This window comes from Vanessa tameamea, chromosome 7, assembly GCF_037043105.1.
Source record: "Vanessa tameamea isolate UH-Manoa-2023 chromosome 7, ilVanTame1 primary haplotype, whole genome shotgun sequence".
Taxonomy (NCBI): domain Eukaryota; kingdom Metazoa; phylum Arthropoda; class Insecta; order Lepidoptera; family Nymphalidae; genus Vanessa; species Vanessa tameamea.
Genome location: NC_087315.1, coordinates 8,848,275 through 8,868,042, shown reverse-complemented (window position 1 = coordinate 8,868,042; position 19,768 = coordinate 8,848,275). Strand labels below are relative to the sequence as shown.

The 19,768-nt window shown below is 31.7% G+C and overlaps 2 protein-coding genes across 3 annotated transcripts in view; both read left to right on the top strand.

Annotated features, from left to right (window-relative positions):
* Positions 1 to 2,095: 2,095 nt before the first annotated feature.
* On the top strand, positions 2,096 to 11,045 carry LOC113401346 (bifunctional purine biosynthesis protein ATIC). Its single transcript, XM_064215323.1, has 10 exons — positions 2,096 to 2,201; positions 2,494 to 2,710; positions 3,577 to 3,852; positions 3,950 to 4,062; positions 8,831 to 9,054; positions 9,133 to 9,381; positions 9,465 to 9,686; positions 9,860 to 10,043; positions 10,274 to 10,437; positions 10,697 to 11,045. Exons 1-10 carry the CDS (start codon positions 2,180 to 2,182, stop codon positions 10,814 to 10,816), a joined length of 1,791 nt encoding a protein of 596 aa, XP_064071393.1. The 5' UTR covers positions 2,096 to 2,179; the 3' UTR covers positions 10,817 to 11,045.
* Positions 11,046 to 14,186: 3,141 nt separating this feature from the next.
* Positions 14,187 to 19,768, top strand: part of LOC113401345 (nuclear factor NF-kappa-B p110 subunit) — a 33,504-nt gene continuing 27,922 nt past the window's right edge. The window contains exons 1-4 of one of the 2 annotated variants that reach the window (XM_026641219.2): positions 14,187 to 14,447; positions 14,823 to 14,959; positions 16,285 to 16,430; positions 16,691 to 16,799. In XM_026641219.2, the coding sequence (XP_026497004.2) occupies positions 14,291 to 14,447; positions 14,823 to 14,959; positions 16,285 to 16,430; positions 16,691 to 16,799 (549 nt within the window). In that variant the 5' untranslated portion in view covers positions 14,187 to 14,290. Of the gene's footprint in view, positions 14,452 to 14,822; positions 14,960 to 16,284; positions 16,431 to 16,690; positions 16,800 to 19,768 lie in introns of both variants that reach the window. The other variant, XM_064215464.1, reaches the window with a different exon arrangement.

Here is a 19,768-nt window from a genome sequence, read left to right as displayed (position 1 = left end):
AGGCAGAATGCTTCGTCTATTGGGCATCTATATGTGCATAACTATGCTTCTTATCAGAAATGGTAAATTTTAAAAGAAAAAATGCCAGGGCAATTTTTTTAGATAATTGCATAATCTACAATACAATTTTTGATTGAGGTATTTTAATCATATAACTGTCTCAAATAAATTGAATCATAAATATGTGTAAAATTTTTTGCAGACATGGGAAACCAATATATTTATAACCTATACCAGGTTCCAGTTGAACTTTTGAAAAACTCACGTTTTGAACATTATCAGATTTAGAAGTCAAATTAAAGCTTATATAAGTAATTAATAATTAAAGAACCATCACTCAAGAACTATAAATCATTGTTTTATTTCTTGTATTATTAATTTAGTATAATATCGTATTTGACAGTTTTTCGACTTTCGGAATAGAAATTATTTGATAATAGATATTCTATAATTTGATATAGAAATAAGTTTGACTCAAATGTATCGTGTCATATTTTTCCCTCTGAATTAAATCGACAGTAGAATCGATTATGTTTTATCTCTATAAAATATTTATTTTCATATTTTAATTTATTATATTCGAATACAAATCCAGGGAATGTTATTATTGTTTTACTTATAGATAGTACAAAAGACGTAAATCGACGGCGATTTACGTCTTTTACTTGTACTGTCTGCATAAACATAACAATTATTTTGTTCGTCAGAAAAATAAAGTAAAATGATCAATAGTTACTCATTAGTAATATTAAAAGCAACGATGGCCAAATGTGATCTTTGTCTGATCAAGAACTACGCATATTGTACGAGCGAGTCTCTGTATAAAAGTCTAGAATAATATTTTTTAGATAGATGTAATTCAAACTAATCAGAAACGATTCAAACTTCCCTTAAGCAAAAAACATTTTAGAAAATGAAATTACAAATCAAGACAATGACTATTTTTAATATGATATTAACCTCGAGCCTTGGAGGGTCCTGATGTCATTTTCTTACACATTTCTATTTACTACTAGGCAATTTTAAATTAAGTCCTTATTAATAAATCCGATCAATAACTGGTGGCAACTTATGGCTACACAAATTCACGATTAAATTTAAGAACTAAACTTCATACCAGCTAGCAAATCTTATTACGCATTTTATACTTGACTTAGAACTAAAATAAATTGTGTATCTACGGGCTATCATTTTATTTTTTATAGATAGTAATCAAGTGAGAAAATACACGGAGTTTTTACCGCGTCACCCCGGCGCGGCATGATTCTTTAACCGCTAGTATAGCTTTAACATTTGAAATAACCGAAGGGTATAGTGTAATAAAGCAAATACATCAGTTAATTGAAAAAACATGTCAATTGATATATATTTTGGTATTAAACAAATAAAAAGTATTCGAATTAACTCTTACAACCAAATAATTCTTAACTTGTTTATTTAGTAAGTAGGTAGTGTTCTCTTGTAAGATAATTTTACATCATTATTTTCATCATACGAATCTTAAATGAGAAAGGGTTGTCAAAATATTGTTATATCATATTTTAATAATGTTGGTGTTTATCGTTACAAAAAAAGAACACTATACAGAAATATATTAGCTAGTACATTAAAAATAAAGTAACAACTTTGGTTATGGTTCATATGTTCTGCCAATGGACTTTTTTTTTGTTTTACGAGGAGGAAATGCATTTACACATGCCGCCCGGTCGGGGGACCGGGACGGGTATTTGGGACTCAACCGGGATCTAATGCCCCGTGCCAGGGCACGCTAATGCTAATGCCCTGTCCTACCCACTAAAACCATCCTCGAGTTTCACCATGCCGCCGAGTGGTGAGGCCACGGGATCGCCAAGGGCATACAACCGCGAGCCCACCAGCGGCTTGTAACTTATATTTCACAGTTGAAAAATTGTGAAATATAAATTAATTTTTAGCCGATTCCATTAATGGAAACAATCTATGGCTATAGATTCAGTGTTTCATTAATATGTTCTTATATAAATAATATTTCAAAAATAAAGTCAATCATATTTATAAAATTAGTATTAATATACAACCCTATTACTATTTACCAAACAAGTTATTTTGTTATCAGGACCCCTCTGCTAGGTCAAATTGATACACGGTATTCAAGAACATTGTTCTCACAGTTCAATAATACCACTACGAAGATTCAGTCATGGCAGTCAATGGAAAATTAGGTATGAATAATATTTTTTTATTATTTAAATAAAATTTTCATTTATAAAATCAAATACTTAGTTGATATAGAAAAATATAAATATTAATCTATATAAACATAGGCTAGACAATTCGAAAACCTGTGTTAAGATTTAGTCCTCTATTGTCAATGCAAATAATGTTACCTTGGTCTCATCATTATGAGACCGCCTTTGTATATACGATTATTTTATATCTTCATATTTTAAATTTAAGATTAAATTTATATATCAGAACGCTGATAAATATATTAAAAATAAAATATTTTTACAGCTCTCCTCAGTGTATCAGATAAAACAGGTCTGATACCTTTGGCGAAATGTCTCTCCGAAATCGGCCTTGGATTAGTTGGTAGCGGAGGTACAGCTTCAGCTCTTCGCAATGCTGGTTTTAAAGTTCAGGATGTGTCCGATATCACTGGAGCTCCAGAAATGCTCGGAGGACGTGTCAAGTCTCTTCATCCAGCTGTTCATGCTGGGATATTATCAAGGTAAAAATTTCCATAGTACTTATTTGGATTTTGGTATAAAATTTAAGATAACACTAAAACAAATTGCTTACATACTTAAAATTATTACATTGGACTCGAGATCATTTTCTAAAACAGACTAGTAAATGGTACCACAGGAACGAAAACAATGTTTGATTGTTACGCACATTTTTTTTGTTGTTAAACTTAAACTCAGTGTTAGGAGTAGGTTTTGTAAATAATTATTTGAATTAATGTAACCATGCCTCTTTTCCATATGTTACAATTTACAATCAATATTTTTTTCGCTTGTTAATTGTTAATTAATCCGTGAACTTTTCCTTTGCCTACTAGGGGCTTGCACTTAAGAATCGAGTTTTCCCAACAGGTGTTTTAGATATATATATACTGATAATACTATATGTATCCACATTGAATCAAACACACTGATTGAACTGACTGTTTGAAGCTTATTACAACAATACGAGATACCGTAACATGATCGACTCCAAGTTCCTGTTTATTAATTTCCGATCCAATTGTTACCATTTCATAACCATGACAGCGCTTTATGAGTCCATGGCTATTTAAAAATCTGTCACTTATGTGTAAAGTAAATAATCTATAGAAATGCTTTTACTCTTAATGTATAGAAGTTTTCAAATTTCTGAAGAATTTTCTTTTTCTGCAAGTCTTAGCTCATTATTGTTTTTATAAATATAGATTTTAGGTTACACTTATCAAGTTGATATATTTGTGTTTTCCTAATATTGATATCTCTATTAAAATATATATAATTTTTTTTAAACAATAAAATGTTATTATGTCCCCATTGTTTTGATTGCATAAGTACACATTTCCTTATTCTAATAGTTCCTTTATGGCAGGCTTACAGACTCCGATCAGGCTGATATGAAGCGTCAAAAGTTTGACATGATAAGCGTAGTTGTCTGCAACCTCTACCCATTTGTTGAGACCGTATCAAAGGCTGACGTCACTATCGCTGATGCGGTAGAGAACATCGACATTGGAGGTGTAACATTACTTAGAGCAGCTGCCAAGAACCACGACAGAGTAACTGTCATTTGTGACCCCACAGATTATGACAAAGTCATTAAGGAATTAAAAGAGAGCAATGATCATCAAACTTCATTGGATACAAGGTTAGTCATTTATGATATATGTAATCACTCTAGATTCTAGCCTTTTATAGCCTTTCCCAATAATTTACAATATATTTTTCCTTCTATCTCTTTTTAGGCAAAAATTGGCTTTAAAGGCTTTCACACACACTTCCCAGTATGATGTTCATATTTCTGACTACTTCCGAAAGCAATATTCAGCAGGTCAATCACAGCTGACTCTGAGATATGGTAAGAAATATTCAAATATGAGATTTACTTTTTTATAACGGTTAATAAATAGTTTGATCAGAAATTTAAAAATGTTAAATAATAAACTATATAATATATTGCAAGCCCATTTTTATAATTACATAAAATAAAGAAAATGTTGGACAGCTTCTAAACAAATTTAGTCCGTACTATCAGGGCCTGTTTAACCCTTAGGCTAATTAGCTGCGGCCTAGGGCGCGAGGATCGGGGGGGCGCGATGACATCGTATCTTCGCAAGCACTATAAATCTAGTTTAATCGAGATACGTGGCAGCTGCTCGACGCCAAGTATTAAAAGAAAAGCGTACCGCGAGACCCTGTCGTACTCTTATATACAGTAAAATGACTGTTTTATGACGTCACAGAATTTTTAAATCGTTCTCAAGGACGAACCGTTCAAGTAAAAAATCTCATAATAAATTATATTTTTTAATGATTTTTTTTACTTTCGAATGGTCCTTGTTTCAAAAAAATCGGTCCAGCCGTTCTTGAGATATCTAGGTTATAAAATTTGCGATCGGCCGTTCTATATACCCTACATATTTCAACTAAACCGAGAAAAAACATTGAAACTAAATGCGCTGTAAACTGAAAAAGCATGGGAGTGTCTGATTTTAACAATAAATTTTGAAATTCAAAAAAGCGCGCGTAATAGGTACAACTGGCTAGTCACTCGAATCGGTCGGTGGTCGAACGAGTGAGTGAGCTGGCAACAGCGCTGCTTGCCGCGCACAATGAAACACATCAACGACGCGCGGGAAATCCCCGGTGGTTAATTTTTTAAAGTTTATAGTAAGTATACTTTATTGTCGTGCTTCATTTATTTGTGTTATCTCTTTCATAAATCGTCGTTAGTCTCGTCCGTCATATCACGCGCTCGCGTATATTCGTTTTTGTTGATTTATTGTCCTTCCCTTAGTGATTGTGTTTTTTTAAGACCATGAGTAGTAACGAGCGTAGTTCGATAGTAAAAAAGCCACGTGGAGCAGAATACAGGAAAAAAGCAAAAGAAAAGGAAAACAAGATAGAAAACATTTTAAAACATACTCGTAAACTAGAAACATTTTTTACGAGCTCTGCAGAAAGGAACAAAACGGTGACGAATACAGCACTATTGCCAAAAATTTCTTGCCCTGGTCCCTCTACCGCGGTTTGTTCAATCTCCGTTTCTCCGTCTTACACTAGCCCTATAGTAGCGACACCAACGATCTACAATGAAGACGAAATTGTAATAGAAGAAAAGCCGTTTATTCCATCAAGTGATCCTGCACTGTGGCAAGTAAACGATGAATTACGAGATTATATTGTTAATAAAAGATTGCAAAAAAACGAAGAATTAGATTTTTCTAGATCGGAAAGACAGTATAAAAATCAAAAAAGATTTCTATCTAAAAATATCTTTGAGATAAAGCTTGTTGAAGAGAATCTGGTTAGTATATTCAGAATCCACAGGTCGTGTGTTTTGTGGTGCTTGCAAATTATATGGAAAGGAACATCCGTATTTGCCAAAAGTGGATTTAATGACTGGAAAAATTCTAACTTAATAACTGATCACAACAATTCTCCGGATTATCGTAAATGTTAGGGACAATATGTATGTAGAGGAAAACTTTTACAACGATTGGATACACAATTAGACAAACAATATAATGAAGAAATAATTTATTGGCGAAATGTATTACTACGTGTAATAGAAACAATTAAGTTTTTAGCTTCTCGTGGGCTTCCATTTCACGGTCAAAATGAAATTATTGGATCCGCACTAAACGGAAATTTTCTTGGTTTTATTAAGCTTATATCTAAATTTGATCCTTTCATGGCTGAACATTTGGTGAGATTTGGACAAAAACGCAGAGATTCTCCATCGTACTTGTCATCCTCTATAACCGATGAATTTATCTTACTTCTCGCTGACGAAGTTTTACTTTCGATTAAAGGAGAAATAAAAAAAGCAAAGTATTATTTGATTAGCATTGATTCTACTCCAGATATTTCACACACCGATCAGTTAACATTTATAATTCGTTACATTTTACCTAACGGCGAACCTGTTGAACGCTTTATTACATTTTTACCCAATTGCGGTCATAAAGGTGAAGGCTGTTCACATGGAGAAGGCTGTTCTTGCAACAATTGATAACACTTTGGAACTGGATATAAAAGACTGTCGTGGCCAAAGTTATGATAACGCTAACAATATGTCTGGTCAATACTAAGGTCTTCAGTCAAGAATTAAAGCTGTAAATCCTCTGGCTACTTTTGTTCCTTGTGCAGCGCATTCTCTCCATCTCGTGGGATCGGCTGCCGCGGAAAGTAGTGTTGAGTCAGCTGCTTTTTTTACACTGGAACCACAACTATACAATTTTTTTTCTAGATCTACAAGCAGATGGCAAATTTTGTTATCCAAATTTGATGAAGAATCGACGGTACTAAAAAATCTATTAAAAACTCGGTGGAGTGCGCGAGCAGATGCAAGTAAAGCCTTATATAGTTCATACAAACAAATTCTGGAAGCATTTAACTCTATTTGTGAAGATGTAAATCAAAGTAAAGAAACTAAAATAGAAGCAAAAACAATATTAGAAAAAATTAAAACTCTAGAATTTACAATATGTTGTGCTTTTGGAACTCTGTGCTCGTAAAATTTCAAATCGTTAGTGTACAGCTACAAGCAAGTTTTGTTGATTTATCTAATGTTGTTACTCTTTATGAGACATTACATGCTTATCTTGGTACGTTGCGATACGAAAAGGAGTTCGAAAATTTTGAATCAGAGGCAATCAAGAGATGCGAAGTGACCACATACAAAAAAGATGTAAGATGAGGAAAGAATGTTATTTTGATGAATTGAAAACTGGGCACATTAAGTTAGAAGTAAGACGATCTTTCATCATTGATAATTATTATGCGGCGATTGATTGTCTTAAAGTGCACTTACAAAACCGGCATACTATTTATAATACAGTAAACACAAAGTTTGGTTTCTTATGGAAATTGCATGAACTAGATGACAGTGAATCTATTAGAAGCAAAGCAAATTAGTTAAAACAACTATATGCCACTGATTTAGAAGAAACTTTTGCAGAAGAATCAAGCGAAGAAGAAGAGAAGAGGAAAGCGTCCATTTGGCACAGTTTTTAAAATCTGACATAGAGGCCGAGCATTCTACTTCTGCGAGAACACCTAAGGGTTTGTTGCAGTTAATAAAAAGTTTTAATATTTCATGCATGTTCCCGAATGTGGAGATAATATTAAGAATTTTTTTGACAATGAGTGTTAGCAACTGCAGCGGCGAAAGGTAATTTTCAGCACTTAAAAGAGTAAAAAATTACTTGCGCTCCACGCCCCGTCAGCAAAAACTTACAGCGCTTTCGCTAATGTACATAGAAAGTGATTTTTTACAAACTATTAAATTTGAAAAAATTGTAGAAAGATTTGCAAACGCTAAAGCACGAAAAAAGACTTATGTATAAGCTTATAATAATTACTATAATTTTCAAATAAATCACTAATCAGTTGCAAAAAATTTTCACTTGTATGATGCCTGCCTCTCGTCTTTTTTTATATATAACAACAGAAGTATAAATATTTAAAAAATACTTAAAGTCGAAGCAACTTCACATACTAGATGACCACGCTCATGCATCGCCGCAACGCAACAACTAAGTTGTCTACATAAACTAAGCAATTACAAGTCATGCGGCCAAACACGACATGGATTTGGTTTTCTACAAGGTAAAATAGAATTTCATTGTTAATTGACATTATCAAGATCTCAATTGACAATGACACGCGATTATGTGCGCCCCTTACCCACCTCCTTCGCAGTTGCAGCAGTAGCACACTTTGAGCTCGATCGAGACTTATCTTATATCGTAGTATGTGCAAAAAAGGGATGAAACGGCTTATTTAGTATACATTTATGCCACGTGAAATAATTGAGATTATGGTATAGAAAGTTGTTTAAAACTTATTAAATTATAAAACCATGTGAATATGCCATTGCTAGGTTGAACCCTCCTCTCCGTTGGAGGAGAACGTTAGGATCTAATTCCACAATACTTTTCCAATTTGGATTAGTAAATACATATGTGGCAGATTTTCATCACAGATCACCGAGAGGATTCTCTTTAATTTTCCTTCACCACTGAGCACATAATAAATAATAAGCGCAAATTAAGCACATGAAAATTCAAAACGAAATCTTGGAGACGGTATCTAACAATTGATTCAATTTCGTATTGTAAATTTTAAAGATATCGTATAAATATGTAAGATAATCATAAAAAAACATATTTTACAATATTTTATAGACGAATTAGAAACTTTTATCTAATAATAGATGATAAGTACTATAAAATTCAGATTACATCCCTAATCCTCTTATCTCAAGAGAGAGCCGTTGAATTCTTCAAAACAAATCACATATATATATATAATAGAGCTGTCCGGTCTATTTATAATCTTGATGTTCGAGCTTTTTTATTGTAAATTACTAGCAAATAAATGGTGGAATGCCCCTCAATTATTTTTTTTTGTAAATAATTACACTGTACATCTCACGCGCCACCTAGGTCCTGCCTGGTCCTGATCTTTCTATGCTATAAACCTTCACGCTAGTAACCTTTATGGCACGGTTTAACTAATTCAGATGATTGATGTGTAAACACAGACTAAGACTAAGACTAAGAACGTCAACAATAATTATTTTGTACATAAAAGATACCGAGTTTTTTTTATAATTTAAGGTATGAACCCACATCAAAAGCCAGCTCAAGTTTTCACAACCCATGATCGCTTGCCGCTAACCACTTTGAACGGATCTCCTGGTTTCATAAATCTTTGCGACGCTTTAAACGCATGGCAACTGGTCCTTGAATTAAAAGAGGCCTTAGGTCTTCCAGCAGCCACCAGCTTCAAACACGTTTCACCCGCTGGAGCGGCTGTCGGTCTTCCTTTGACGAAAGAAGAGGTGAGAATTCTTAACATATACCTAATACCTATAGTATTAAAATAAATGACGAGGCATTAATTAAGCGTGTACAAATAGGCGGCAGTGTGCATGGTGGCAGATCTCCTGCCACAGCTCAGTCCGCTGGCGTGCGCCTACGCACGCGCACGAGGCGCAGACCGCATGAGCTCCTTCGGGGACTTCATCGCCATCTCCGACGAGTGCGATGAGATCACCGCTAGGATCATTTCTCGGGAGGTGTCGGACGGCATCGTAGCGCCCGGGTACACTCCCGCCGCGCTTGCAGTGCTCAAAAAGAAAAAGGGTGGCAACTACTGTGTGCTCCAGGCGAGTTTTGACGTGCCTTTTTTTTTAAATAAACTATGTTGGACATTTTCGTCTTAATATTTTATTTTTTTTTATTTTTTTAGATGGATCCCAATTATAGACCGGACTTGATGGAGCAGAAGACGATTTTCGGTCTCACTCTCGAACAGAGACGTAACGACGCAAAGATTACATCGGAACTTTTCAAAAACATCGTCACCACCAACAAAGATCTGCCCCCGGGTGCCGTGAGGGATCTCATCATCTCAACGATCGCATTAAAATATACACAGAGTAATTCCGTATGCTACGCGAGGGATGGACAGGTCCGTTAGACTTAAATTTTTAATCTAAATATTATCAAATGAAAAATCATGTTCTTCGTCTAAAATATATTTCCTTATTTAATTAATATTAAAATGTTGTACGTAAAACTAGTGGTTAGCGTAGAGGAAAGGAGCCCTCAGCCCGCCATTGAGATCAGTATGTCGTGTCGCAGGTGATCGGCATCGGCGCGGGGCAGCAGTCGCGCATCCACTGCACGCGGCTGGCGGGCGGCAAGGCGGCGCTGTGGTGGACGCGCGCGCACCCGCGCGTGCTCGCCGCCGCCGCGCGCGCCCGCGCCGGCCTCTCGCGGGCCGTGCTGTCCAACGCCATCGACAACTACGTCAACGGCACCATCGGTGAGCGACTCCGAAACGTTTCGTTGTTGGTCTGATCTGATGTTTGACATGTCTCTTATGAGACACTAAATCTGTTGTTATAGTATCGACTCCATTCCGAAATAATAATATATACTTTATGGATTACCTCTCTGACGGTCGATTTTTTCAATAATATTTTGAACTGTATAAATTCAAAATATTTTTGACCCAGAGTTATGTTACTAAAATGAAAATGTTATATGTCTTAGGAACGGATCTGCCCCTAGATCAATGGAAAAGCTTGTTTGAAGGGGAACCGCCCGCACTTCTCACGGCCGAAGAGAGAGACGAGTGGGTCAAGAAGTTGGACAAAGTAGCACTCGCTTCAGATGCATTTTTCCCCTTCAGAGATAATATTGACAGAGCTGTTCAGGTACCCACTAATTTTTGAAATTGTATAAATAATAGGCTAAAATATATATTATATTATTTCACATTTATAGAAAAGATCGATTGCTTAAATAAATATTTTGAATATTGCCTAAGAATATCTAAAGTCAATGCGAATGAGCATAATTGTACTGTTAATTTAATAACAAGATTAATGTAAACTACTAATCTAATCCGGTTGTTGTAGAATATAGAATATAGGAGTATATTATTTTTGTTTTATAAACCTTATTTAATTTCAGTGTGGTGTGGAATACATCGGAAGTCCGTCGGGATCTAACAATGACAAGGAAGTGATTGATGCTTGCAATGAACACAAAATTGTACTTGCTCATACAAGCCTTAGACTTTTCCATCATTAAAGTATTTAATTTCAAATCATTAGTATTGTAAGAAAAATGAGTTTAATTATTAATGTATAATGTATTCATAGAATCTTTACATATCTATTATTTACTAAAATTAAAAATTCAAGAGTTATTTGAATAATATCTAAAATACTCTACAAAACATTCCTTAAAGTGCCTTATATTAAAATACAAATAAATGTAGGATTTTTATATCCATTTAATAAAGATGATCTGAAACATGTTTATTTGTTTTTTTTTTTATAATTTAAAACAGTAATCACTAATGTTTAATTTAGTTAAAAATTATTATTGTGTTGTTTTATTACAAACTACAGTTGTAAGTCAAAACTATATAACCTTTGACATATTTGTACTGATAAATACGAATATTTTCTTGTGACATTGAACACTTATATAGGTTATATTTTATTAAAGGTTAATATTCGTGTTTCTCCAATAAAATTAAATTTATTTTTGTTGTGGAGAATAAGGTTACTACTTTTTATTTAATTTTGTAAATTTTTGAATGTCGCTTACGTAAGGTAATTTCATGAAAAAACTTACTTGTATTTCTTAAAATAATATAGAAACAAAAAATAAAAAGATTATGAAGTTTCTGATGTTTGTGGTCTAAAGTCTATTCCAGAACAAGAGCCAAATAAACAACATTTGACAATTGACATCGACTTAACGCAATACCATTGATCAAAAGCTTGAATAATCTAAGATATTACTTATGGATTTGCGAAAAAAGGCGTTTAGAACTTTGACGAAGCTGTTATCAGAAATTTAGAAGCAACATTAAAGTACATATAAGCAGATTAGTGGAATAGTATTGTATTATAAATAAATACGTATTAGTTAAGAACTGTTACTATTAATAGTGCACAATATGTATAGGCTATTAGAAAATCGAGTTGCATACGTTAATCTAAGATTTGTTTATTTTTATGCGTTGTTCTATTAGACTTTACGAATATATGAGAGGGCAAAAATGACGATGAATACGATAATCGTACGTATTAAGGCGTGGATACGTGAAATAACTTCATTTGAGTTCACTGATTCCTTTTTACCGAGTAATCGTTACCGGAAAGAAAAATACGTTAACATCATACACAGCATTACCTCTTCTCCAAAAAACCTGGGACAGTTTTCTCCGCAAACAAAGGGCACGGGGGCAGTAAGTCAACGGCGCCGGGGCGGCGTATTTCCATCTCTTATGGAAATACCTTGTTTGAAGACTAAAACTAAAGAATGGAAAAAGTGTTTTTATGTATTTAGAAGGTTATTAACTTTATTCGGGTGCAAACAAAATTATGAAAGTTAACGAGAGCCATTCATAAAATAGAAGAACTGTTTTAAATGTTTGTAAATGATCTGTAAATCGTGGATACTACATTCAATAGGCTATTTGACTGGTTTTTAAAATCAATTTTATATTATTTAGTAGAGGTTAAGAAACCCAATTAAAGTTGCTTTTTTAAATTCTAGTACATATTTGCTGAAACATATCAAATTAAAATTTAAATAGCGCGCGAAAACGCTACTTTGTCGATATGGCGCTGCAATGGGGTCGGTGACGTCACTTGCCTGTATTGTAATCTGTGGCACATATAATCCACATAGAGTAAGCAAACGAGGTTAACAAGCAAGTGACATCATCATAAGCCTGACTAATCAGGAGCGTTTTGTGTCACGTGAAAAACGTTTAAAAAATGCATTTTTATTTAGGGATTTTTGAATAAAATAATTATTATTTTCAACTTTTGTTAATAAATAACCATTTTTAAATTCATAATATTTACTGGTTACAATAATTGACACTTTATCTTTCGCATTGCCAAATAGCCTATTATAGTAGTAATGAAATGGAAATAAGTCTAAATAGTCCATTGAAATGTTACATTGACTGAACATTTTCTAGAGGATGCAATTTTATTTGTGGGACATGTAGGGGGTGTCAATACAACCTTAACCCCAAATTTGTGGGGTTGCTGCCCTTGTCCCCCGGCCGCCATCTTGAAAAAAGGGTTGGAAACATATTTTTAACTATATCTCCAAAACTATTAATTGTACGAAAAATTTGTGGAGACATAATTTGTAGCAAATTGTTGTGTCTAGAATTATGTTCATGTGACTTTTTCTCACTTTTGCTTATAACTTTTTAAATTTTAAATTTATGGTAAAAAATCACATAAACATAATTATAACCACAACGATTTGCTACAAATTATGTCTTTACTAATTTTCCATACAATTAATAGTTTCGGAGATATAGTTAAAAATATGTTTCCAACCCTTTTTTCAAGATGGCGGGCGGGGGACAAGGGCGGCAACCCCACAAACTTGGGGTTAAGGTTGTATTGACACCCCCTACATGTCCCACAAATAAAATTGCGTCCTCTAGAAAATGTTCAGTTTGACTCTAAAATTGTAACATTTCAATGGACTAAAAATCTTATACCTATACATACGAACTATATTTCTACCAACCTTATTAATGGCTTTAGTTCATTTATAGTTAATTTCTTCTTTTTAGCTTTATCTGATTATGTTATATGGATAATGCCTGAAACGAACAAGTTTCATTTAGCCGCTTTCTGCAATATATGTATCACAAAAACGGGGATTTTTGTGACTCATGTTTCGAGTATTAACTAGTTCTTCCCCGAGTACGCTTCCGTAAATTATAACCTTGAAATAGTATTACCATTCTATAACTCCCTAAAATATGGTAATTTTGTTTTCGCTAAAATAATCTAATTTACAATTTAATAATTAAATGCCGATATTATTTACGTATAACAATAGTTACAATAAAAAGAAATGTGGTTTATAAGATTTGTTTAGACAATTCTAGTTATTCGTCTAAATTTTCTAAAAGACGAACGAGTGTGTACTTTCATTTTCTGTTTCATATGATTTATTAATGAAATAATAAGTAATAACTACAATTAGTCGCAATACAGGCGAATTAATTACTTTAAAATTTATATAAATAGCATTGAACATATTTCGGTTGAGTGAAGTAAATATGAAAAAAATCTTCATTCTAAACATAAATATTAAACACAAAATCCATGTGAAGAATTAATTAAGTAAATTAGAAATAGTTAACTAAAATAAACCATAAGATATGTTTTTCGTGCAAATAAAATTGTAGTAAATATAACTTTTTAGATACAGATTAAGAAAATTTGGTACAACTTAGTATAGTAACACATTGTAAATGTCAAGCAATTGGAGTTATCATGTTGTGTTCTCAGTTCTGTGTTCAGTGTTGATATCTTACAGAATAATAACTTGCTAACATTTAATTGTGTAGTAATTAAATGTTCTTAAATTCTATAACAACGTTTGTTATTTTTTAATGTAACAATTTCGAAACAAACTCTTATTTGATAAATGTAATCAGTAAGAATAATTACATTTCGTCATACTGTGTTCTGTTTGTTTTCAAGTTCTCTGATAAGTCTTTGCAAAATGTCTACAAGTGAAGCTGATACTATGAGTGATTCAAATTTAGATTCTCCGTTTTCTCAAATGGAATCACCGTATAGTTCCCCTTCACAACAAGTACCCCAGCTCGCCAATAACATTTCGGAGTTATCGTGCACAGACAAATTATATATGCACAATGGTAAGTAAAATATACAAACACGATACCTTTTTTATAATTAATCTATCCAATATTCATAATTAACGAAACAATTTATAACATAAAGTATGCAAAATCTTTTATATACCTAAAATCATTTATGAAATATTTTTTTTCAAAAACTTTCTTATCCTAAATTATACGCTTATCTTTTTGTTATCACAATTGATTGCCCACATACTAACTGCAATTCATTTCGCCTTGCACTTAGAAACAAACAAAGACATTTTTACATTACATAATATAAACAAAAGTATTATTATTTTATTACCTATAATATAGATATTTCGAATGATAGTTACGTTATTTCCTTCTTCAGTAAAATAAAAAATAATAATTATATGTTCTTCAAAACAGGCAGATGTCCTGAACTGCGCATTCTGGAGCAACCACAAAACCACTTTAGGTTTAGATACAAAAGTGAAATGATTGGTACTCATGGCTGTCTTCTCGGCATATCATCAAATAAGTCAAAAACTCACCCAACTGTTGAGGTAATAAAGCCTTTTTTTTTATATAAATTTGAGTAAATTGTTATAATAGATGAGATTTAAAAATAATAATGGCAGTTGATAGGACTTGCCCTTGGTGGAGAATTGTTTGAATATTGTAGGTTTGAAAATCAGGGTAACTCAGTGTATATGTGGAATTTTTCCATATAATAAATAGGCTATAGAGCTGACTGCTTTCTCTTCATTGCTATAAATGTATAGTTTCATAAATGTTTAATACAATTACTTAAACTAATACTCTTAATTTGACAATAATAAACAAAGTTGATTATATAAAGGAAAACCAAGCAACATGCTGTATGTAAATTCTTACCAGAACAAGGAAAAAGTAAAAAATATATTCATAAAAAAATTATGGCTGTATGCTTTTTGTTTGTTTGTTTGTTTGTGTGTGTGTGTGTGTGTGTTACGTGTTCTAAATATACATTTTAAGGATGAATAAAAAGTGATCTAATTATTTTGATATATTTTTTTAATTTTAATTAATCAATTATGTAAATAAAGAAAGACACTGAATATACATATATCAAGTAAGTATAGGATATTAAAACTTTTAACTTGTTTAAATTTTAAGGAGGTTTTTTCTGTTGTTATATAATATCTAACTATAGTAAAATCTTAAATTTGTATAGCAAATATAATGAAAGTATTGCCTTTGCCTTTTTGTGATGGATATAATTCTAATTCTTTTACAAAGTACTAAAGGACACTTCCTTACTTAATCGAAATTGTTGTAGACAATAATAAAAACTATTATTGTTTCATAGTAAAAATGCTAAGTTATTAAGTTGTATAGCTACACAACTACTTTAAATGTAGTTACACAAATGTTTAAAGCTTTTCAACAAAGAAAATAAGCAAAAAGCAGTTATTACAAGTGACTTATAAAAAAAAATTAATGAATAAGTTCATTTATACATTTTAAACAGTTAAGCCCATCTTTAATAATAATATTTTAAATCATAAAAATATTGTTTTCAGTAGGCAAAGACTAACTTTATAATTGCTTAAGTATTTATTTGGTTAACTGTAGAAATAACATGACGTTTTAAGCTTAATATTGTTCATTACCAGTTTTCATTCCCATTTTTTTTATAAAAAAATAAATAGGAATACTTTTTATTTTTGATCAATACATTTTAAAGAATGCAAACTGCTTGTTTATGTAGTGTATAGAAAAATGACTTACAACTACTTATATAACTATAGGTATAACATCTTTTACACTGAAAAAATTAACTCCCACTCTTTTTTTTTAATTATTGTTACTTGCTTCTGATTTCTTATATTGGTAATTATCATTTTAGTTACGACATTATTCTGGGAAAGCCATGATAAGATGCCGATTGGCTCGGCATGACAAACCAGAGGAACATCCACATAAGTTGCTTGAAGATGATCAGGATCGGGATGTAAGCAGTATTCTTCCAGAACATGGAAGTTATAGAGTTGCGTAAGTCGTTTTTTGTCTATACTTTTTTTAGCATATATTGGACTTAGGACCTCATTAATGTGGTTTCATAAGTACTCATAAGTAGTCACTACACCAACGAAACATTTAATTGTGCAGTTACATCAATAAAATCACATTTTAAAAAGTCGTAATATTCAATGTTTTAACTTATATTATACTTAATTGAAAAAATACACCAGTATGGTTACAATAAATTATCTATTTATTAATTCATATTATATATCTATTTGTTTTAACAGATTTAGTGGTATGGGCATAATTCATACTGCTAAGAAAGATGTACCAGCAATGTTGTATAAAAAGTATGCTTCGGAAGCTACCCCAGATACGCCATACAATGAAAACAAGGTATGGTTGAATAAATTATCTTTATAATTCAAAAATATATAATTAAAGATTTCAATCAAAATATATATTTGACAACATAACGCGAAACATATTACAGATTTATTTTTTCTGTAAAAGTCTACAGTAATACCTTCTGCACTGAAAATAATATAAGTATGTCATATTTTATGTGTAGTGTGTGTTACTATCATACTAAATTGAATCTCTAGTCCCTATTACATTTTAATGCTTTATAAACATTACTGGCATCCGGCTTAGATTCTACTCACTCAGCTCTCTCGCGTTATAACAATTAATAAGATTATTATTTAACACAAAAGCATTTTTTAATTTAAAAATGTCTGGTTTTGGCCTTCTTATTTAGAATAAGTGTTACTGTCAAACTCTATATGATATAATATTACTTGAAAAAAAAAACATTTTTTTGAAAAAATATTACAGATATTTTCACCATCAGTTTTTATTTTACGTAATAGTGCCCTATTTCATAATAATGACTGTCTAATTTACTTTATCAAACCTAATTTGAAACCTTAATGGTTTTTTACGGGCCACAACACATTAACAGACATTAAAATATAATTTTAATAGCTTTAGTGTTTTTTGTGTATTTATTGATTAAGACTGTTTAAAGCAAGATTGCTTTATGTATTAATGAGTATATTTTGATAACACCGTTTTTTTTATTTATTCTATTTATTTTTCTTTGTATGTATATATATATATTTAGTTGAGGAAATACAAAATGCTTGTCTGTATATATATATTTTATATAACATTGGTAGATGGACAGGCAAATGGGCCACCTGATGGCATGTAGTCACCACTTCCTATAAACATTAGCGCATAATAAAATTAAACAATTCCTTAAATCACCAATGCGCCACCAACCATGGGAATATGGTCTTATCCTTCAAACCGAAACACAACCATACTAAGTATTGCCGCTTAATGGTAGATTATGTTATGACTGGGTGGGTGGTACCTAGTACGTACCCAGACAGGCTCGCGCAAAGTATTAACACCAATTTCTTTTATATTCTAAACAAACCTTTTTTTAATTAATAAAAAAATAAAAAATGATAAAAATCATCTTATATAATTATGTACATATTTGTTTTTCTTATTCTATAGTTTTATATATAAGTATTATAACGTTAAAATTGGGTGTGGGTTATTGACGAGTAATGTGTCAATAAAAAAAAAAATTAAATTTCTTTGAGGCAAAAATCGGTAGAGTTGGAAAAGTTTTTAAACTAAACAAATCCTCAAAAGAAAGTGCTCCAGAAGTCAGATAAATTATTTTAACATTACAAATAGATTTACAAAAACAGCAAATCTATGTTCAAAAATATTTTATCCAAAAAAAAATGAAAAAATAATTTTCTTATAATATTCTGTATTGTTAACATAATCGGGCGCCAGGATGTTTACATCCGTTTAAATTAAGCTTAATCAAATATTTACTAAATATAAAAAAATTTAAAGTTCAACAAAAATATTTAAATACATGTCCAATTTCAACTTTAGGTAATATTATTCAAAATTGACAATTAAGTTACTTAAAGTAAAGTTACAAACAAGTCAAGTTTATCAACTTGATTAAACCAAATGTCTAATAATTATAAATTAATTTAACCAGTAAATTCAAATAGTGAAAAAATATTGTTTAAATAAAATTTGAATAAAATTTGAATGCCAAATTTTTTATAAATGTAAATAAATTTCTAATTAAATCTCGTGCGGTTAAGTTTCGGCGAAAGTAAATATGTAAAAATTACATACCAAGATCCAGTAATATAAATTAGTGTGATAAAGTTTTACCTTTAAAGTTTCCAAAAATCCATCTTCAACAAGTAAACTTCAAATTATAAGTTTCCCAGAAGTAAACTTCTATTTAAATCTTCAAAATATCCAACGAAATGAAGTTGAAATGTTCCTCGAAAAGCGTTGAAAATATCCAATCGAAGATAATGCCAAAGAAAATAATTACCGAAAATTATTCAAGAATATCATCCCAGTAAATAACTGAAGAGTAGTATTTTTCGTCGCTTATTTATAATAGATTTTCTTCAAATAATTGAAGAAAATCTATTATAAATTTGAAATCCTTTAATGATTACTTTAATATTCCAAAAGACTTACCCGGTTAATCTCGGATATTTTTTACTATATAATAACAAAATGCATCATGGGAAATATTCTAAAAATTCCCTGTAAAGAACCACACTCATTGGTACGACACAGTACAGTCGTTTACAGTTCGTTTACGACACAATCCAGTACATAATCAGCCTGTAAATTTCCCACTGCTGGGCTAAGGCCTCCTCTCCCGTTGAGGAGAAGGAATGGAGCATATTCCACCACGCTGCTCCAATGCGGGTTGGTGGAATACACATGTGGCAGAATTTCGTTGAAATTAGACACATGCAGGTTTCCTCACGATGTTTTCTTTCACCGCCGAGCACGAGATGAATTATAAACACAAATTAGGCACATGAAAATTCAGTGGTGCTTGCCTGGGTTTGAACCCGAAATCATCGGTTAAGATGCACGCGTTCTAACCACTGGGCCATCTCGGCTCATTCCAATCCAGTACAGTTCGAATAAATTCAAATTTCGAAGAAAGATTCAAAACTTACTACGAGACGACAAATATCGGAATTAATTTTAATAATCCGACATGGATTTACTTCCAATTCTTCAAAATAGAACTCACTGTCCATTTAAATAACTATTTTCAACAATATTCAAAGTTTAAAACAAAATAAAAGTTAGAAAAACTTCGAAAATAAATTAGCGTCACATTTCGACTCAAAAAGCGGAAGGAAAGTGAAGCTTTAGACAAATGTCAAAGATCTTCTCAAAGTTAATAATATAAAGATAATAAATCACAATTAGTTCTGAAATGCATAATGCATAAAAAGTGCATTTTTATTTCAAATGTCAAAATTAGCGTTAATTTTAAA